Raw genomic sequence first — 22823 nt, 5'->3', positions numbered from 1 at the left:
TGACCCCAACGTTCCCTCAATTTAAGGACCTGCTGCCATCCTAAATGGTTTTGGAGCTGTAGTTGTATTACTTTAATTTTCCTTAGCTTCCCAAATCAACGTGAAATATTGATCACCAATAAATGTGGGAAATATCTTTAACCAAGGAAATATGTGCTAATGGTTACACACACACACACACACATACACACCACAGCTGGCTCAACATAGAGAGAAGCTCAGCAATCTTTAAATCTGACTGCCATAAACTGGGGGTGTGATCTTGAGACAAAGTCACTTATATTTTTTAGACCTGAGTAAAATCATCTGTAAAATGAAAATGAAACTGACTGGGTGCAGTTGCTCATGCCTGTAATCCTAGCACTCTGGGAGGCCGAGGTTGGGGGATTGTTTGAGCTCAGGAGTTCGATACCAGCCTGAGCAAGATTCTATGACTGTGAAACAGAAAAATTAGCCGGGCATGTTGGTACACGCCTGTAGTCCCAGCTACTTGGGAGGCTGAGCCGGGAGGCTGAGCCAGGAGGATCGCTTGAGGCCAGGAGTTTGAAGTTCCTGTGAGCTAGGCTGATGCCACAGCACTCTACCTAGGGTTACAGAGCAAGACTCTGACTCAAAAAAATAAATAAAATAAAATAAAACACTAATACCCAGTATTGACAAGAATACAGCAAAATGAACACACTCATTCTCTTTGTAGCACAAACTCAAAAAAAATCTTTCTGAAGGATATTTTGGTAATATGCACTAAAAGTCACCCAAATGTGCCAATCCTTTTGATCTAAGTAATTCCACTTGAATTTTTCCTGAGGAAATAACCAAAGCTGCACACAAATATTTACTGCAAAGTTCATCATAGTATTATTTGTAACATCAAAATTTAGAAACAATATAAATGTCTAAAAAAAGAATCAAACACAGTATTACAATGATGTGGTTAAAAAAAGACGGTGATCTGGAAAGATATCTGTAATAATTTAAGGTTATAAAGTAGTATTTACCATATAATGTTATAGTTTTTTTAAAAAGTATGTATATACATGCAGGAAAAAGGCTGGGAAATTATTCAGGAATTGTTAAGAGTATCTGAGTAAAGCTTATCAATAAATATTATTTTTTGCTTTTCTAAATTTTCTAAACTAATCCATTAATTTTGTGATAAAAAGAAACAAAATCTAAATTATGGCCAATGAATTAGGAAAATCTCATGATATAAATAAGACAAAACAACAGGATATAAAACTATATCGATAATACGGCCCCAGTTTTGAGGGAAGAAAAAAGGGATGAAGGGAGACAAGAAAGGAAAGAAGGAGGGAACGAGGAAGAAAATCTCAGTTAACATCGGATGTTTATACTTTCCTAAATTTTCAAAGCATCTTTATAATTAACATGTATTAGAGAAAAAAGGCTATGTCAGTAAATGTTACTAATGCCACTTTTTCAGGCATTTTCCCCCCAACATATTAGTAAACCATACAACTAATTCCTAACAAAAATCCTCAGCCACATCAGTAAGCTGGTCAATATCCCAGTTTAGATAGTGGGGGGCAGAGAGGGATGAGGTTAGTTGCTTTTATTTCAAAATAAAACTGAATTTGGTCCTAAAAAGATACCTGGTGAAGTTATTAAGTATCTTTATGTCTTCTCTTTTCAGAATCATGATACCATCCCTGTGTTTTAAAGACTTACAAGTACATGAAGGCTGAAAAGAAGTCAAATACCATCTAGCTTTGAGGAGAACAAATGGTCACGTGGTCACCTAAGACCTTCTAGAGGTGTGGACCATGTGGGGTGGGGCCCCTGCCTTCCATGTAGTCTGGGGAGACTCTCCCTGGTTAGAGACTTCACAGCTGGCAATGATGCCATGCGCCAGCCAGCTTCACTGACAGAGAAGCTAAGGCCCCTGGAAGGCTCATGGGGTTCCAGTTCCACCACATTGTAGTCACAGCTGCACCACTAGAGGGCAGGCTGACTCACTGACCCAGAAGTCACCTCTAGCCTACCTCCGGCTGCCAGCCAAGGGGGCCTGTGACTAACATACTCAAGTTTCAAGGGACATGCTGCTGTCCACTCACATTCAACAAACAATAAATGCAGTATCAGTCTGAATTGAAACGCTTCTTTTAAATCATACCGAAATATTACCTTTTCTTTCAAAGCTTTCCTCTCTGACAAAGCAAACGAGAGCCAGGAACTTTGTCACCTCTTTTAAATAAAGAACTGTTGTATTATTCAGCTTTATAATGGCTGTTGATTCCTTGTCGTAGGGGGTTCCTGCTCCATCTTCTTTGAGACTAAATGGGGACAGAAACCAAAATGTATTTGACCATTGAGAAAGAACTACAAATTGTAAGCCAATGACAGGAGACCAGCTTTTTAACACACACAAAATGATAATCATAGTAAGTCCTTTACACTTGCAGTGCCTTTCAACAAAAGATCTCAGAAACACACAGTCATAAGAACATACACAGTCCATGACAGTCACTCTCCTCCTGACACAGTGAGTGCTTGTTGCAGCAGGTGGACAACTTTCCAGGGACCTGGGAAGAAAGGTGAGGGATGGAGGTAAGCTCTTCTCCTGTCCTTGGCCAAGGACTTCCTGTTTTCTCATGACAGAATAGCCAGGCTGTCAAAAGCATGGTCTGATGAAAGACCAAGAAGGCTGAAAAACTACTGCAAATTAAAGGAGTCTAAAGAGACATGAGACCAAATGCTGGATTGGACCCTGGATCAGAGAAAAAACTTCTGTAAAAGATACAATTATGACTATTGGTAAAATCTGAATATAGTCCATACAGTAGGTGATAATTTAGCCATGGTAGATTTGGTAATTAAACTGTGGTCCTATAAAAGAATGTTCTTGTTCTTAACAGATACACGCTGAAGTAGTTAGGATCAAAGCATCATGTTGTCCACAACTTACTCTCTAATAGGTCACTAAAAACAAAGAGATAAACAGTATGTATTTGAAAAAGAGAGATAACAGCAAATACAGCAAACTGGTAAAATTGGTGGATCCCAAGGAAGGGTATATAAGAGTTCACTGTACCACTCTTGCACATTTTCTGTATGTTTGAAATTTTTCAAAATAGTTAATATGTTGGTCTACTTAAGAAAAGTATAAATGATTTAGGTTTGAATCTCAGCTCTTATTTACTACATGAGGTTGGCCCAGTTGAGTAACTTCTTTGAGCCTCAATTTCCTCACCTGTATACTAACAGTAATTACTTCAAAGTTTCCTAATGAAGATTAAATGAAATAAAATGCATACATAGCACTAACATAATATGGAGAACATACATATGGTAATTGCTATTACTATGGCTTTAGTGATCAAAACTAGACTCTCTGAAGACATCGTGTAATGAAAGAATTATGAATCTGTTCCTCATAGCCAGAAATCATTTCCCTATACCTTCTCCCCTTATCTGAAACTGTACATAAATTTTGATTTATTTTTACTCCCTAAATTTATGACTAATTGGCCAGAAATTTGACTTAATTGGAATTGTGCTAAACCTCATTATTTTCACGTAAGAGCTAGCATTTATTAGGCATTTACTATGTGACATGCACCATTCTTAGTTCTTACCATGCATTACCCACCGTCTGCCATAAGAATCCTCTAAGCTAGGTATTGAGGAAACTGAGGCTGGGCACAAGTAAGATAACTTGTTCAAAGGTGATGACAGGGATGGAGTCAGGACCTCAAATCTAGATCTAATTTCAAAGTTAATGCTTTAATCTCATAAATATACAAGGGATAGGGTGACACACCAGATTTAATGAAAAGCCTGAATTTTAGGGTATTTTAAGGGAAATATAGGTTTTTAGTTTTGAGAGTATTTTAAACTGCCATATATATGCATGACTACTTAAAAGTAAATTGTAGAAGTTACTTTCTTAAAAAAAAAAGGCTTCAACTCACTATAACCTACCAAAACATGAAACAAAAACTTTTAAATCTTGGACCTCAAATGTTAAAGATGATTTGACAGGATTCTTAACTTTCATTGTACTGTTTTTAGATTTTTTTTTTTTTTTTTTTTTTTTTTAGACAGAGTCTCGCTTTGTTGCCCAGGCTAGAGTGAGTGCCGTGGCGTCAGCCTAGTTCACAGCAATCTCAATCTCCTGGGCTCAAGCAATCCCTCTGCCTCAGCCTCCCGAGTAGCTGGGACTACAGACATGTGCCACCATGCCCGGCTAATTTTTTCTATATGTATCAGTTGGCCAATTAATTTCTTTGTATTTATAGTAGAGACGGGGTCTAGCTCTTGCTCAGGTTGGTTTCGAACTCCTGACCTCAAGCAATCCGCCCACCTCGGCCTCCCAGAGTGCTAGAATTACAGGCGTGAGCCACCACCCCCGGCCTGTTTTTAAAGACTGAATTTCTCCTGCTTATAAAGTAATAAATAGTCTGAGAACAATAAACTAAAACATTTAAAATTTTCCACCCAATGAAGAAAATGCCTTTAACATTTCCAAGTAAAGATAATACTATGTAGATACTAAACACTGTGTTTATTAACAGCATTTAATAACACAGGAAAATTCTTAGGTGATAATGTTAAAAGAAAAAAGCAGGATATAAAATTATATATAAAGTGATTTCATTATCCTAAAAATTACACATAGAAATGAAAATAAAATATATAAAAATGTTAATAGTGACTGTCTCTAAGGTAGTGAGATTATGAGCTATTTTAATTTTCTTTATACTTATATGTATTTTCTACAATGAAAATGAATTACTTTCACAACCAGAAAAAAGTGAACAAAAATATCAGAAAAACAAAAAAGACCCCCCACACACAAAAAAAAATTACGAGTAGAAATTGGTGTAGTTTTGCAACTGTAAAAAACTATGTTCTACTACTCAAGTTTTCATCTTTAAGTAATGAAAACACAAGAGGGAACATATTTTAAAGTGTGTGTTGGGGGGAGGGTGGTGTGCGTGAAGAGCTGCCAGAGGGCAGGAGGGCAGAACCTCAGCTAAGAGATTCCTGAGACATCAGGTCACCTGCTTGTGCTGGTCTCCACCGGGCAGCTGGGAGAGGGCAGTGAGACCTCTGGTTACAGGGCCACCTGCACCCTCCCTACCTAAGAGGTCCCCAGGCTCCACATACCTCCCCGCCCCACCTCCTGCCACTGCTCCAGCAAACAATCTCAAGAAACCCCAGAGCCCGCAAACCATGTGTGACCCAGACTGGTTCTGACTGAATCCTGTGGGTTCTCCTGAACACTGCACTCCACCACAGAAAAACAATCTGCCGGCAAAGCCCAGCTTCCTCCTCCCTCCCCTCCTCTCCCCTAGCCCCATGTTTGTTTTAGCTGGGTGAAAGTAACTCTGATTAACATCATTTACATGAACAACTTACCACTTACATCTAATTACCATATGGCACAATAATGATCATGCATATCGTTAAATATGTGCCAGATTAATTGTGTTGCTCATTGTACTTGATTACCGCAGCAATCTAGACTGTAATCAGCACACATTCAGCTTCCATGCCTATTTCAAGGTCATCCACTTATGGTTTCAAAATAATAGAATACTGTAGGGCAGTAATCTTGGTCAATAAGGTCTATTTCTAAAGCCAGATGGCAGTGTTTAATAATAACAATAATAATAAATTATGACAGCTACATTTATCCAGGGTCTACCAGGTGAAGGCACATTATGAGCCTAATGATATTCATCCTCACTACAATCTTAGGAGGTGTTACTTTCCCTGTTTCATAATGGAAGGGAGTGTGTGTGTGTGTGTAACAGTTAACACAGAGAATCTGAACTGAGAGGGACAAGGACTTTCAGACAGAAGAGAGAAAGGGTGAGACCAAAACTCTCACAGAAGCTGACACAGGATGGAGAGAGTCAAGCCGCGTGAAGCAAGTGACAGGCAGTGAGTAAAGAGGAAGCTGAACAAAAGCTTTACCTCATCAAAGAATGGATGAGGGTGTAATATACAATATAAACAGACAGCAACAGCTTGACATCTTCCTAAGAGAGACAAACTAGTTCACACCCATTCACTTTGTACGACACCCATTCAGCAAATTTATAATTCTGTAGATTTGTTTGCCTGGCATAATCACCTCTCCCCATTCCTTGTTTATTTTATATTATATTAAGTAAACAGGAAGTTGTGTTTTCTAAGAATATAATACTATAATGATAAGTAATAATTAGCACATAATATTGTTTGCTTAGTTTTATAACTCTCTGTTGTCCATAAGACAAGCAATAATATATTTTTTAAAAACAGCAGTTATTTCCCATAACAAAGAGGGAAATAGAAATGTTGTTAGTATGAGATATTTATTTAGAGTTCAAGAAATTATCAGTCTCTCCCAAGTATATAAAACATACTGATATGTTGACCGGTTTTTCAGCAGAGGATCAGGAATCAGTTAGACCTGGGTTTGAATTCTAGTACTGTTCCTTATTGACAGTATGGGAGGGGGTTAGAAACTTAACCACTCTGAACCTTAGTTTGCCCATTTGTAAAGTGAGCACAGTCCAATTGACCCTTGAACAGAAGGGGTTTAAACTACAAGGGTCCACCTATACGCAGATTGCCTTCTGTCTCTGCCATTCCTGAGACAGGAAAACCAACCCTTCCTCTTCCTCAGCCTATTCAGTGTGAAGACGACAGGCATGAAAGACCTTTGTGATGATCCATCTCCACTTAATGAACAGGAAATATATTTTCTCTTTCTTATGATTTTCTTAATATTTTCTTTTCTCTAGACTACTTTATTGCAAGAATACAGTACATAATACAAATAACATAAAAAATATTTATTAATCAACTGTTCCATGCTCTCAGTAAGGCTTCTAGTCAACAGTAAGTTATTAGAAGTTACATTTTCGGAGAGTCAAAAGTTATATGCAGCTTTTCAACAGCACAGAGAGTTGATAACCCTAACCCCTACTTTGTTCAAGGGTCAACTGTAGCTCCTGCCTCATGGAATAGTTGAGAATTTAATTATATGATACAGGCAATAAGATTATTAAAATAATGCCAGGCATTTGCTCAATAATTGTTATTATTGCATACTAAATGATATATTTATTTGTAGATCTTAGTGATTTTAAAAGTCAAATAAGTAAATGCAAAATGCCGAAAAAATTATGAAGGAAAAGAATGGCTTGATTTCAGCCTTTGAGAATGTTGTACTACTGGGACCAGTAGCTCACGCATGTAATCCCAGCACTTTGGGATGCCAAGGTGGGAACATTGATTGAGGCCAGGAGTTCAAGACTAGTCCAGGCAACATAGCGAGAACCTGTCTCTACAAAAAAATAAAAAATTATCCAGATGTGGTGGCGTGTGCCTGTAGTCCCAGGTACTTGGGAGGCCAAAGTTGGAGGATCATGTGAGTCCAGGAGATTGAGGTTACAGAGAGTTATGTTAGTACCACTGCAGCCTGGGCAACAAAGTTAAGACCCTGTCTCAAAAAACAAACAAACAAACAAACAAAAAACAAAAAAAACGGTGACGCCTGTAATCCTAGCACTCTGGAAGGCCAAGGTGGGTGGATTGCTCGATGTCAGGAGTTCGAAACCACCCTGAGCAAGAGTGAGACCTCGTCTCTACTATAAATAGAAAGAAATTAATTGGCCATCTGATATATATAGAAAAAATTAGCCGGGCATGGTGGCACATGCCTGTAGTCCCAGCTACTGGGGAGGCTGAGGCAGAAGGATCGCTTGAGCCCAGGAGTTTGAGGTTGCTGTGAGTAAGGCTGACGCCATGGCACTCACTCTAGCCTGGGCAATTAAGCGAGGGCAATTAAGCAAGACTCTGTCTCAAAAAAAAAAAAAAAGAATGTTTTACTTACCCATAAATACAAGAGATGTCGATAACCACATCTATCATATCACAGCAGAGCTCATAAGTTTGCATATCCACTGGAGTACTATCAGTTGCAATATAAATTTTACTGACCACATCAAATAGAAATGCCTTTTCAATTCCAGAATTCTGAAACAAAAAGAAAATGATGCCTTAAAGTGACAGCTCATTTCAGACATTATTATTACATAAAATCATATGCCATCCTCAATGTAAAATATGAATGAACAACAATTAATAAAAACTTAAGTTGCAGGGCCGGGTGCGGTGGCTCACGCCTGTAATCCTAGCTCTTGGGAGGCCGAGACGGGCGGATTGCTCAAGGTCAGGAGTTCAAAACCAGCCTGAGCAAGAGCAAGACCCCGTCTCTACTATAAATAGAAAGAAATTAATTGGCCAACTGATATATATATAAAAAAAAAAAAATTAGCCGGGCATGGTGGCGCATGCCTGTAGTCCCAGCTACTCGGGAGGCTGAGGCAGAAGGATCGCTCGAGCCCAGGAGTTTGAGGTTGCTGTGAGCTAGGCTAAGGCCACGGCACTCACTCTAGCCTGGGCAACAAAGTGAGACTCTGTCTCAAAAAAAAAAAAAACTTAAGTTGCAGCATTTTATTACGATTTAAACTTCATTGTCGGCCAGGCACGGTGGCTCATGCCTGTAATGCGAGCACTCTGGGAGGCTGAGGCGGGCGGATTGCTCCAGGTCAGGAGTTTGAAACCAGCCTGAGCAAGAGCAAGACCCCATCTCTACTATAAATAGAAAGAAATTAATTGGCCAACTAATATATAGAGAAAAAATTAGACGGGCATAGTGGCACATGCCTATAGTCCCAGCTATTCGGGAGGCTGAGGCAGCAGGATTGCTTGAGCCCAGGAGTTTGAGGTTGCTGTGAGCTAGGCTGAGGCCACGGCACTCACTCTAGCCTGGGCAACAAAGTGAGACTCTGTCTCAAAATAAATAAATAAATAAACTTCATTGTCATAAACTTCTTTATAATAGACTTGCATTAAGAAATGAAAAGCAGAATTATCCCAATTACCCCATCTTATTTATTTTGGGTAACCAAATTGTGTAGTACTTTCTAACTCTTACAGACATACCTGCAGTTAGGAAAAGGCCAAGTAAAAACACTAATTTTACTGACTGTAAATTAAAAAATAAATTCTGATAATCTAAATAAACAAAGTCATGAAAATTGTGTAGTAGTAGAATAAATCTGAGTACAACCAACAGGTCTGGCTCAGTTCAACTCTGCGGAGCCTTCCTGGGATAGATAGGTGGTTTATAGGACTCATTCAGTGTATCATTAACAAAGTGTGAAACATACAAAAAGCTATCCAACACCAGTGCAGTGGCTTGTGTCTGTAATCCTAGCACTCTGGGAGTCCCAGGTGAAAGAACTGCTTGAGGTCAGGAGTTGGAGACCAGCCTGAGCAAGAGCGAGACCCTGTCTCTACTAAAAATAGAAAAATTAGCCAGGCATGGTGGCTGCTAAGTAGCCCCAGCAACTCCAGAACTCCCCAGCTGAGCTAAGGAGTTTGAGGTTGTAGTGAGCTACGATGACAACACTTCATTCTAGCCTGGGCAACAGAATGAGTTGCTGTCTCCAAAAAAAACCAAAAAACAAAAAACAAAAAAAAACCTGTTCATTCAACAGTATATATCTTATCACCAAAACTGAATTTTATGCTCCCTATACTGGTAAGGCTCTATTAATATTGAATGATTACCTAAAACTTGAATAAACATTCCAACTATACCAGTGAAGTACAGGAGTCTATTTGGAAAGTTATTTTTTTTTTTGATTTTTTTTTTTTTTTTTTTTGAGACAGAGTCTCACTTTGTTGCCCAGGCTGGAGTGAGTGCCATGGCATCAGCCTAAGCTCACAGCAACCTCAAACTCCTGGGCTCAAGTGATCCTCCTGTCTCAGCCTCAGCTGGGAATACAGGCATGCGCCACCATGCCCGGCTAATTTTTTCTCTATATATTAGTTGGCCAATTAATTTATTTTTTTTTTGTTTTTTTTTTGTTTTTTTTTGTTTTTTTTTTTGAGACAGAGTCTTGCTTTGTTGCCTAGGCTAGAGTGAGTGCCATGGCGTCAGCCTAGCTCACAGCAACCTCAAACTCCTGGGCTCAAGCGATCCTTCTGTCTCAGCCTCCCAAGTAGCTGGGACTACAGGCATGAGCCACCATGCCCGGCTAATTTTTTCTATATATATTAGTTGGCCAATTAGTTTCTTTCTATTTATAGTAGAGACGGGGTCTCGCTCTTGCTCAGGCTGGTTTCGAACTCCCGACCTCGAGCGATCCGCCCGCCTCGGCCTCCCAGAGAGCTAGGATTACAGGCGTGAGCCACCGCGCCCGGCCAATTTATTTTTATTTATAGTAGAGATCGGGTCTCGCTCTTGCTCAGGCTGGTTTCGAACTCCTGACCTTGAGCAATCCGCCCACCTTGGCCTCCCAGAGTGGAAAGTTAAATTTTAAAGGATCAAAAACAATCCTAGGAGTAGTATGTGCTTATGGTCAGCAACTCGGGAGGCTGAAGCAGGACTGCTTGAGCCCAGGAGTTTTAATGTAGCCTAGGCAACACAGTGAGACCCTATCTTAAAAATAAATAATTAAGTAAAACAATATATAGGAATAAACTTCAAAAGTCATACTTAAATGACCTTGAAATACTGTGGGAGCCAAGCAGAAATAAGATCTTTTTCACTCTTACAATACTATTTTCAAATTTTATAAGTAACTCAAACAGAAGCATATTATTTACTTACTGAGATAAAGATGTTTAGCAAATTCTCCAGAGTTGGGAGCTGTGGAATCAGTTTCTGAACCACCTTACTAAAAGCTTCAAATATTGAATGATCATATATGCTTGTCAGATAAAAGCTGAAAGAGGAAACAGCATTTCATCACATTTTCCCTTTGACTGAGGAATAGACCAGTAATCTGCCTTCTATATCTATAGTTCTAGCACACACATTCCAACCCCCCCAGAACTGACAATGACCTCAAGAAAAAACGAGTATATCTTAATGAGCCACTCCTCCCCACATTCCCAAAAGCCAGAACTGTGCCTACTCTCACCTGCTGACTGGCAAGTTTAGAAGTACAGCACTAGGCGCCTATACCAGCTTCCTGACAGTCTGCCAGAATCCACATCAGATCATCCTTATGCAAGCCTCTTAGGTTGTCCAATTAATAACTGTTATATTATTGATACTGAAGCATCTAATTTTTTTTTCATTTTCCAATTTGCAAAATGAATGCTGCATGTACTACCCCACGAAAAAATGAGGTAAAGTTGTTATTATTTGTATTTGTTTGGATTGTTTTCAGACTACTCCTTTACTTATAATTATAGATAATATCATATTTACCAAGAACTGTAAACTTCTGCATCAATTAACTTCCTGAATTATATTTATGGGTTTTATGTTATGTGTTTTTCATATGGGGGGAGGAGCAGCCTTAGCTTTGACCATTTGTTAAAAAACAGTGCTTTCACTGAAGATTAGAATGTGCACTTACTTGCAAAGCTCATGTTCCCCAAATCCTATCCCAGTGTCTACAGCATAAAACAGGGTAAACAAGGTATATCAGCGCTCATGCCAAGCCACCTGTGGTGACTCTGGACCCCAAACCTGCTATTTTCCATCCTTAACTGAGATCCCTAAGGGGTTTCTCTTCTCACCTGAGGTGAATTTTTTCTAATCCAGCATCTGCAAGGTCGTCGTTTGCCCTCTGGTGAATATCTCTTTGGGTTTCAATTTTGTGGTCATCTGACAGACCATCCACTTTATGGATAAACACCTCGAAGTTGATGTCGGTATTCACTTTGTAGGCCCTGGTCACCGTGAGGTGCAGCCTGGCCAAGGCTTCCATGTAATCGTCCTAGGATCAAAGGCAATGCCTGTGAGAAGAGCATGCTTTGCTTCCTGAACCTTCCACATACAGTCTTCATCTGGAAACAATGTGGCTGTAACTCCCCAAAATATTTTACAAAGGCTCCTCAAAAAGAGCTGGCTTCTTAGAATCCAAGTTTGGAAACTTAACTTTTGTTAACAAACAGAAGAAAAAGAAAGGCTAAAAAATTGCAGCTGATTTAGGCAGTTATGATTTAGACTGATGAAAGTCAGAAAGATCAGAGTTGTACTATTGTTTCAGGAGGAGAAAATGACCCCATGCCACGTCAGATCTTGCCCGGAATACTATGTTTCCCAGTTTTTTGGTCTCTTGTAAACTGTGATGAACAATTAGAGATGGAGACATGATACAGGTCACAGGGAAGATGGGGAAGGAGCTGGGGGGACAGTTTTAAGAACCACTAGTCTGAGATATTGGCATGGATGTGGAGGAAAAGGAACATTCATATACTGTTGGTGGGACAGCAAACTAGTACAACCTCTATGGAAAGTAATATGGAGACACCTCAAGGAACTGAAAGTAGACCTACCATTTGATCCCGCAATCTCACTACTGGGTATTTACCCAAAGGAAAAAAAGACATTTTATAAAAAAGACACTTGAACTCGAATGTTTATTGCAGCACAATTCACAACTGCAAAGACGTGGAATCAACCTGAGTGCCCATCAATGCATGAGTGGATTAATAAAATGTGATCTGTGTATACCACGGAGTACTACTCAGCCATAAAAAAAGATGGTGAACTAATACCTTTTGTAACAACCTGGATGGAACTGGAAACCATTATCCTAGGTAAAATATTGCAAGAATGGAAAAACAAACACCACATGTACCCTCTATTAAACTGGAACTAATTGATCAACACTTATGTGCACAGATGGAAGTAAAGCAACATAAATCAAGTAGGTGGTAGGGGAATGGGTAAAATCACACCTAACAGGTACAATGCACACCATCTGGTAATGGGCACACTTATAGCTTTGACTCAAACTATGTAAGAGCAATTCATATAGCCAAAACATTCGTACCCCTGTAAATATTCTGAAATAAAAAAAAAAAAAAAAGAACCACTGGTCCAAAGCAGAAATCCAAAAACCACAGCCCACTGGCCCACTGCCTGTTTTCTAAAGTTACATTGGAACTCAGCCATGCTCTTTGCTTACATATTGTCTAAGGCTGCTCTCCTGCTACAATGGCAGAGCTGAGCAGTTTTCCTCTGTGGAAACTCCTCAGAAACAGTACAGTTTTGCAAAGCCTCAGATATTTACTCTCTGGCCATTTACAAAAAAAAGATTGCTGATCCCTGGTCTGGGGTACTTGCCCCCAAACAACACAATGCTATTTTATTTTATTTTTTTAGAGACAGGGTCTCACTCACTATGTTGCTCAGTCTAGTTTTGAACTACCAGCCTCAAGCAATCCTCCCTCCTCAGCCTACCAAAGTGCTCGGATCACAGGTGTGAGCCACCGTACCCGGCCCACAATACTGTTTTCTTCCTTCCCACGCCTATATAATGAACACCTGTGTATCCATCTCTCTGTTTAAGAAATAAAACATTTACACCAAAGCCCTCTGTGTTTCTTCCCATCCTCCCAGCCCAGCCCATCTCTCTACCCTCGACCCTCCAGAGGCAACCCTTATCCTGACTTTAGTGTTTATTTTCACTCATCCCTTCATACATTACTACATACATACATATATATATCCCCAAACAACACACAGCATTCATTTATATTGTTTAAAAATTTATAGAAATACCAACTTGCATGTATATTATAGTTTGCCTTTTTCATGCAACATTATGTCACCTATGTTGAATGTTACGTAGTGCATAACTCTACTGCATTAATTCCTTTTAATGACTCCATAAAATTTCATTTCATGGATGGTCTATGATTTATCATATGTTTGCTTGTTGATGGACATTCCAAATGTTTCCAAGTATGTGTAAGTACGATAAAGTGAACAGCCTCATGTCCACATGGCTCACCCTGAAGGCTGACTTGTCGGGTCACAGGTATGAGCGCCTGAACGTGCCTGCGCAGCGTGTCACAGCGCCTAATGTTCTAGACTCTCACCAGCACTTGGTGCCATCAGATCTCTTGACTGTTGCCGATTGGAAGGGTGTGAGCAGGTCCTGTTTTTATAGTAGAAAAAGGAAAGCAACCTATAGGACAGAATTTAAGGAACTTTTCATCCTACTCACAACTCCAAACCTGGAAAATACAGAACGCCAAGTATGATTGGGGACATTTTCTGGCATTCTTCTATTCTCCAAACTGAATCAATAAAAACATCTCCCGAGTCTCTAGATAAATTGAAATATTAAATATATTAATTAGAAAACTATGAAGAGAGAAAAATAACAAATGGAGTCCTTCTTTATACTCTCAAGAGTTATTTAAAATAAAAGGCAAATATTGGACATCGGGTCAGTAGATTAAGCATCAAATAAAAACTAAAGTTATTACTGCACAATTCCACATACATGAAGTTCTAGAAAAGGTAAACTAATCTACAAGTAACAGAAAGCATATCAATGGTTGCCAGGGGCTGGGTGTTATGAAGGACTGTCTGTGGAAGGGTATAGGAAAGCTTTGGGGAGATAGAAATATTCTATATCTTGAATGAGAGGTGGTTACATGGTGTACACATTTGTCAAACCCACTGAACTGTGCACTTAAAATGAGTGCATGTTGGCCAGGTGTGGTGGCTCATTCCTGTAATCCTAGCACTCTGGGAGACCGAGGCGGGCGGATCGCTCAAGGTCAGGAGTTCAAAACCAGCCTGAGCAAGAGCAAGGCCCTGTCTCTACTAAAAATAGAAAGAAATTAATTGGCCAACTAAAATTATATAGAAAAAATTAGCCGGGCATGGTGGCACATGCCTGTAGTCCCAGCTACTCGGGAGGCTGAGGCAAAAGGATTGCTTGAGCCCAGGAGTTTGAGGTTGCTGTGAGCTAGGTTGACACCAAGGCACTCTAGCCCCAGCAACAGAGTGAAACTCTGTCTCACAAAAAAAATAAGTGCATGTTATTGCATGTAAATTATACCTCAAAAAAGTGTTATCACTTATGGCTTTAAGCAAAAAAGGGAATTAAGGGGGAGGGGGCAGGTATATACATACATAATGAGTGAGATGTGCACCATCTGGGGGATGGTCATGATGGAGACTCAGACTTGTGGGGGGAGGGGGGGAAATGGGCATTTATTGAAACCTTAAAATCTGTACCCCCATAATATGCCGAAATAAAAAAAAAAGGGGGAGTTAAGGGAACATAACTGTGAGCAAAACCAAGAGAGCATCACATCTCAAAAGATTAGAAATTGCTACTCTAATTTCCCTGCCAAGCATCTAAAATGGTCTGACTGCCAACTAACACATGAAGCAGCACACGACTATAAGGACTAAAAATGACATTAAAAAAGAAGAAAATAATTGGTTGATTAGAACAGAGGGACTGTAGATGATTTTTCCCACTGTTGATTATTAACCTTCTATGACAAATAAAAATAAAGCAGAAATATACTGCCTCCCAAATTAGACCTAGGAATTACAGGCAGGTCACAATTACCAGCACGGGTCACATGGAAACTCCCTCTTGGATCTAACAGCACTGTGGGCAGGGGGTGGGGAGGTGGTGGGGTGTCACACAGCTCACGAGAAATCATGCTTGCTTTCAATCTTTTTTATTTCATAACATTCTGTGAGGACACATTTTCTCTTTGGGGATATATTTATGGGGTAATCTTGTGACTCTGAGGAATTCACAAGCAAAAAATAAAAATATGAGGTGTCAGACCAAAAGAGCCCTGCTTAGAAATAAAGGAAAGGGCCAGGTGTGGTGGCTCATGCCTGTAATCCTAGCACTTTGGGAGACAAGGGGCAGGAGGATCACTTGAGGTCAGGAGTTTGAGACCAGCCTGAACAACACTGCAAGACCCTGTTCTTTACCAAAAGACAGAAAAATGAGCTGGGCATGATGGCATGCACCTGTAATCCTCATGAGTTTGAGGCAGGAGGATCACTTGAGCCCAGGACTTTGAGGCTGCAGTGAGTTATGATCACATCAGTGTACTTTTAGCCCAGGCAACAGAGCAAGACCTTGTCTCAAAAAACAAACAAACAAAAAAAGAAATAAAGGAAAGGACACTCAAGTGCTGCTGAGACACCTCCCTAAAGTCTTATTTGCCTTTTAGTGCTTATAATCACATCACATAAAGATTCCTGCAAACATAATTTTTACAGTCTGCTTCCAATAGAAAGGTATATTAGGCTCTGAAACTGCTTATTTAATTATTCCTTATTTAGTAAATGATGGCACTCAACAATGTTTTTCCTACTTGTTTTTAAAAGTGTAACTTAAAAAGATGAATTTCTCAAACATTTTTATACCTTTCCCTGCCCTACGACCAAAAAAACCCACAACAAACCCAAGAGCCAGGCACAGTGGCATGTGCCTATAGTCCCAGCTACTCAGGAGACTGACTCGGGAGGATGACTTGAGGCCAGGAGCTTGAGGCTGCAGTGTGCTATGACTGCCCCTACGAATAGCCACTGCAATCCAGTCCGGGCAACATGGCAAGACCCCATCTACAAATAAATAACTTGAGAAACTAAAATAAAAAACGCATTTGCTAATCCAAATTGAAGATCAGCCTTTCATGTTCAGGGAAATTAAAACCAAATTACAGTTCCAATTTAAAAATAGGCAAGCAAACCCATTTTAACTACATTATAGCCATATTACAAACACCTAAGATAGATTTGTTTTGGAAATCTAGGTACCATAAATACAAATTGCTATGTAAGCACAACATAGTATTTAAGTATTTACTAAAGCCATTGTCTTGAAATGCTGAGTCATCTGGCTGGAAACCTGCTTAGCTATGAGTAGGACTACTGCTACTGCTACCTAGTTCAACAACCACAGAAACCAGCGGCTGTATGACTTAGGGAGAAAAATGGAGTTTGAAAGAGACAGATGAACATGACATCCTTGGAGCCTCCCCTCCCAGGCAGCAGTGTGCACACACCCCATCCATTCCCCTTGGGCTCCGAGCTCCCTAATTTATGGTGCTGGCAGACCTGAGACGGGAAGGCAGGAGATACTGCCAAGACCACAGATGGGCCAGAAAACAGGTCAGTGCAAGTGGGACAGCCAGGAAAGCAGCTGCTGACAGCAGGCCCTGGACATGGTGCAGGTGTCTACAAGCAGGCACCACACATGCATTTCTGAGTAGGCCTGTGGGAAGAGTGTGAACCGCTGTTTGTAGATCAGGTGTTGGATTTAAAGTCTCCCCCATCCACACCCTTACCGAAAAGGAAAGAAAGAACCCCTCTAACCAAACAGCTATGCTCCCACAGCCATGCAAGAGGTAAGCAGTCCAGCTACTTGGAAATGAAAGGCCTGGTTGAAAATTTCATTACATTACACAGGCACCTAAGTTCCCTGAATGAACTTACCATCCTCTCAGGCACGAGCAGCCTTCCCAGAGAACAGTTTTCCAAACACAGAGTTACTATGATGAATAGTCTTCATAACCCTCCTCCCTAACACCTCTGGTGCTCTTGGAAGGGCTGGGTGTGCTTGGCTGGGGTCATGCACCCCAGCAGCTGGCCAACGTGTCTGATTGCGGGTCCAGACTTCCAGGGACATGGCACAAACTGAACTTCAGAACTGGTCTGGCCTAGAGGATCTGATGCCTTTTGTTCCCCCACAGATGCAAAAGGGAGCTCTTGGAGAGCCTTCGGGCTCGCATCATGGACACTTTCTAAGAGCTCTTGGTATAAAAAACCCAGGGTGGCAAAGAGTCAACTGGAATGCTGGAAAAGGAATCTGACTAATGACTGGAGGAAAAACTGTTCACCAGTGAAGGAGTTCCCCATTCTTTGCTTCCAAAAAAGTAGAAAGAGGACCTAACCAGGAAGCCTGTTGAAAAACTACTAAAAATAATTATTTGTGATAGAAAACTGGGCAATTTAGGGGATACAACTTAGAAGGAATTTGAATAATGGTACAAACGCTATAACGAAACTCATCCTATAGTCACCTACTTATTTATGTGAACACGGTTTGTTAGTGTTTACATCTATACAAATGAAAAAAGAAAAAAGAATTGATGCCAAATTCAAGCATGTATACATGAAGTAGGGAAAAAAATCAAATATCCATCTTCTTAAGAGAGATTTATCTCCAATTTTATTCTTTATATTTAATACTTGTCTATAAAATACATAACATAGTTATATTGTTTTAGTCAACTGTGTGCTAGTAATAATTATAATAATTTGTTTCAGAGGAAAACTTTTCACACTTACCACTTTATCTTACAAGAAATAATAAGCAGTTTAAATATAAATTTATATCCGTATTTTTGTTGCAGAGAACCTGTGACCTTTTGTAGATGTCTGCCAAGCATACAGGGGACAGGAGGGATGACACATATTTGCTGTCCTTGGTCTGAATGGTCCCCTCTGTCTGTGAGGTTTCCCAGGTCTACAATCTGCTCAAGTGTGAAACCTCCCTAACAGTCAGCAGAGAGACTGGTCAAGGCTGGAGTCTTTTCTCTTTTGCAAAGTCTGAGAGCCCTGACTAAGAAACGCTTGTTTGGTAGAAAGATCTATTCCAGAGTTTAGAAGCCAAAGCAAAACCATCACAAAGGAATTTGTTTTCACATGGGGGTTGGAGGTGGGGGTGCTAGACCATCACACACACACCCCCCCCAGACTCTGAGCCTTACCTGGGAGTCGATGACGAATATGAGTGCTCCTGTTCCCCTGAAGATCATCTCGTAGTCAAATGTAGGGTCAAAAAAGTCAATCTGTCCCGGGAAGTCCCAAATCTGAAAATTGACAAAGGAGCTGTTGGACACGTCTTCCCGGCAAATCTTGTTAGTGCTCTCCAGGAACAGGGTTTCGTTGGGAGACATTTTGTGAAAGACGACTTTCTGGATGGACGACTTGCCGCTTCTCCTCAGCCCCATGAGCAGGATTCTCGGCTTCACCTCCGTGCTGAAGGGATCGCTGAAATCCAGAACTGGAGAAACCACAGAACGAGAATGAGGGTGAGGCGCTTTCACGGTGGTTAATTAGAGGAGTTTCACTTCCACCTCAAACGCCATTTACGAGTCACAGGCGACGCTACTCTCCCAAATCCAGGGAGTGCTAACTACGTCACTCCACTCGCTGAGGAGACAGCTTTTGGTAGGTGCAGAACACTTTAAAAATGTACTAATAGTTTCACTACTTCTCACACCATCCCCCGGGACAAGACGCCTGTACAACGCCACATCACAAGCAGGGACTCCGGGGTGCGGAGGGCAGAGACTTCCTGGAACAGACTGTCTGTGGGAAGAGTCCAGGACTTCCCGAGCCAGAGCAATGTCCTCTGCTATCATCGGAACCTCTACGCACGAAAGAGAGGCTTGTTTACTTGAGCGATGCCTCTCTCAGTTACCCTCACCTGGCCACAAAGGCCTGGGAAATGGGCACTGGACTAGAGATGCCTCAGATTTAGACTGTTTCAGGGAGCAGATGCAAATGCTGTGAGAGGCAGACCTCCCCCAGCCCACTCTGGCTCTGGGCCTGCACCATCCTGCAAGGTAGCTACTAGCCATATATAGCTATTTAAATTTAAAATGATTAAAATTCAGATCTTCTTTATAGGGTTCCTAAAATAGTCAAATTCATAGATAACAGAAAGTAGAATGGTGGTTTCTAGAGGCTGGGGGAAAGAAGAACGGGGAGTTACTGTTTAATGGGCACGGAGTTTCAGATGGGGAAATACTACTGGAGATGGATGGTGGTGAAGGGCATGAATGTACTTAATGCTACTGAACTATACACTCAAAAACGGTTAGAATTGTAAGTTTTATGTTATGTATATTTTACCATAATAAAAAAAATTCCGGGCTGGGCATAGTGGCTCATGCCTATAATCCCAGCACTCTGGGAGGCCGAGGCAGGAGGATCACTTGAGGTCAGGAGTTTGAAACCAGCCTCAATAAGAGCAAGACCCTGTCTCTACTAAAAATAGAAAGAAATCAGCCAGGCAACTAAAAATGTAAAAAATTAGCCAGGCGTGGTGACACACGCTTGTAGTCCCAGCTACTCGGGAGGTGGGGGCAGGAGGATCGCTTGAGCCCAGGAGTTTGAGGTTGCTGTGAGACAGGCTGACGCCACAGCACTCTAGCCAGGGCAACAGAGTGAGACTCTGTATCTTAAAAAAAAAAAAAAATTCCGTTTCTCAGTTTCATTAGCCCCTGAAAGTACTCAACAGCCACATCTGGCAAGTAGTTAATGTATTAGACAACACAGACATAGGACAGTCTTATCATCACAGAAAGGTCAGCAGTACTCCAGTCCCTGGTAACAAAAATTCGAACCTAAAGTCCTCTGCCAAGCTTCTTTGAGGGATTAGGCATCACTGGATAAAAGTAGGAATTGGTGTAAAAGTTCAAAACCTTTCTCTCTTTTCTTTGTTCTTGAAACATAGTATTAAATCCACAATGTCCTTTAGTCCTAGACAACCATTTAATATCTAAGCAGCCCTCCTACTTGACTGAGAGTGCTTACATTTCACAAAGCAAAGTGTAGCCAGCCTAGTGGTTACATGCAGGGCTCTGAAGTCAGCAAGACCTGGGGTTTGAGTTATCAGACCTTGGAAAAAGATACTTAGCTTTTGAGACTCAAAGTTCATAAAACAGACTTGATAATGATAATACACATCTCACAGGGCTGTTATGATAATTTTTTTTTTTTAAAGACAGAGTCTCACTCTGTTGCCTGGGCTAGAGTGCCGTGGTGTCAACCTCGCTCACAGCAACCTCAAACTCCTGGGCGCAAGCGATCCTACTGCCTTAGCCTCCTGAGTAGCTGGGACTACAGGCATGTACCACCATGCCCGGCTAATTTTTTGTATATTTTTTAGTTAGCCAATTAATTTATTACTATTTTTAGTAGAGACGGGGGGGGGGTCTCGCTCTTGCTCAGGCTGGTTTTGAACTCCAGACCTTCAGTGATCCACCTCCCTCGGCCTGTTTCGATAATTAAATCAGATCAAGGACCTAAAATAATTATTAAAAGTAAGACTTATTCAGCAAATGTTGCTGGGCCAACTGGATATCCACATGCAAAAGAATGAAGTTGGATTACCTCACAACATATACAAAAATTAATGCAAAATGGATCAAACACCTAAATCCAACTATAAAACTCTTAAATCAAAATGTTTGATTTAGAGATCTTTAACTCCAGAATGGGATCCCGGAAAGGCAGCGTCGGGCACCGAACTCAAAATTCTTTTTTCCCGTTCCTCCTGCAGAGCTGAGCCTAGCCCGGGTCCTGGACCTGTGTAGTACTGACCCTGGATTTCTCCTCACCTCATTCTCGCTCCCTGCACTACCTGCTGGACCTCGGAATGCCGGGCATCTCCGCCCGGGGTCTTTCTCACGAGGAGAGGAGGCAGCTAGCTGTTAACCTCACCCGTGTGCTGGCGCTCTACCGTTCCATCCTGGACGCCTACATCATCGTGAGGCCACAGGGGTGTGGGCTGGGTAACCCTGGTCGTGGGCTGGCTAGGGAGAGAATCTGGAGATTTAGTCTGTGATCTCTTTTCTTCTATAAATTTCAGTCTTTTATACAAAAAGGGTTTAAAACAGGGGTGATCCCTTTTTTTTTAAGCTGACATAAAAACATTGATGTTTCTAATATCTAGATTGTTTTGGTAACCTTCCTAAATCCAAGGTAATAAAACACATGGACGTTTGAGCCGTGCCACCAACTAAAAAAAAAAAAAAAAAAAAATGTTTGATTTAAAAAGGAAACATAAGTGTAAATCTGGGTGGCCTTAGATTGGGTAATAGTTTCTTAGCTATGACACCAAAAGCACAAGCAACCACAGGAAAAGTAGATAAAATTCATCAAAATTGAGAAATAAAGTGAAAAGATAATCTATACAATGGGAGAAAGCATTTGCAAAATCATAAATATAATAAGAGTCTCATGTTCAGAATATACCTAAAGGACTCCTACACTTCAAAAGTAAAAGACAATCCAATAAAAAAATGGGTAAAGGATCTGAACAGTCATGTGTCCAAAGATGACACACAAAGATCAATAAGCATACAAAAAGATGTTCCACATCATTAGAAGAGAAATACAAACCAAAACCACAATAGGATGGCTATAATCAAAATGACAGATAAAGTTGTGAGGATATGGAGAAAATGAAACCCTCATACACTGCTGAGAATATAAAATGGTCCACTTTGGGAAAGAGTTTGGCAGTTCCTCAAAAGGTTAAACATAGAACTACCGTATGACCTAGTAATTCCACTCCTATGAATATACTCAAAAAAATAAAAACATGTCCAAGTAAAAACTTGTACATGAATGTTCACAGCAGCATTATTTATAAGAGCCAACAGGCTGGGTGTGGTGGCTCACGCCTGTAATCCTAGCACTCTGGGAGGCTGAGGTGGCGGATTGCTCGAGGTCAGGAGTTCGAAACCAGACTGAGCGAGACCCTGCCTCTACTAAAAATAGAAAGAAATTAATTAGCCAACTAAAAATACATAGAAAAAATTAACTGGGCATGGTGGCGCCTGCCTGTAATCCCAGCTACTCGGGAGGCTGAGGCAGAAGGATTGCTTGAGCCCAGGAGTTTGAGGTTGCTGTGAACCAAGCTGATGCCACGACGGCACTCTAGCCCGGACAACACAGTGAGACTCTGTCTCAAAAAAAAAAAAAAAAAGCAACCCACAATGGGACGCTACTACACACCCACTAATTCTAAAAATTAAGAGAATAGATAGTAACAAACATTAGCAAGGATTTGGAGGTACTACAACTCGCATATGCTGCTGGTGGCAATGGAAAATGGAACAACTATTCTGGAAAACAGTTTGGGGATTTCTTAAGAAGTTGAACATACATCTATCATATTATCCCAGTCATGCCACTGCTAGGTATTTACCCAAAAGAAATGAAAGCATATATCCATATGAAAACTTGTACATAGAGG

At 40.7% G+C, this 22823-nt stretch overlaps 1 protein-coding gene across 1 annotated transcript in view; it reads right to left on the bottom strand.

Annotated features, from left to right (window-relative positions):
• RRAGD (Ras related GTP binding D) overlaps positions 1-22823 on the bottom strand; it is a 39473-nt gene that overhangs the window by 3302 nt on the left and 13348 nt on the right. Inside the window, exons 2-6 of the mRNA XM_012750934.3 lie at positions 18541-18836; positions 11563-11762; positions 10643-10757; positions 7853-7995; positions 2146-2294 (exon numbers count right to left, since the gene is read on the bottom strand). Coding sequence (XP_012606388.2) covers positions 2146-2294; positions 7853-7995; positions 10643-10757; positions 11563-11762; positions 18541-18836 — 903 coding nt within the window. The remainder of the gene's footprint in view (positions 1-2145; positions 2295-7852; positions 7996-10642; positions 10758-11562; positions 11763-18540; positions 18837-22823) is intronic.

The sequence above is a fragment of the Microcebus murinus genome, chromosome 5 (genome assembly GCF_040939455.1).
Source record: "Microcebus murinus isolate Inina chromosome 5, M.murinus_Inina_mat1.0, whole genome shotgun sequence".
NCBI lineage: Eukaryota > Metazoa > Chordata > Mammalia > Primates > Cheirogaleidae > Microcebus > Microcebus murinus.
The sequence above is the reverse complement of the archived record's forward strand: the minus strand, read 5'-3'. Positions and strand labels throughout refer to the sequence as shown.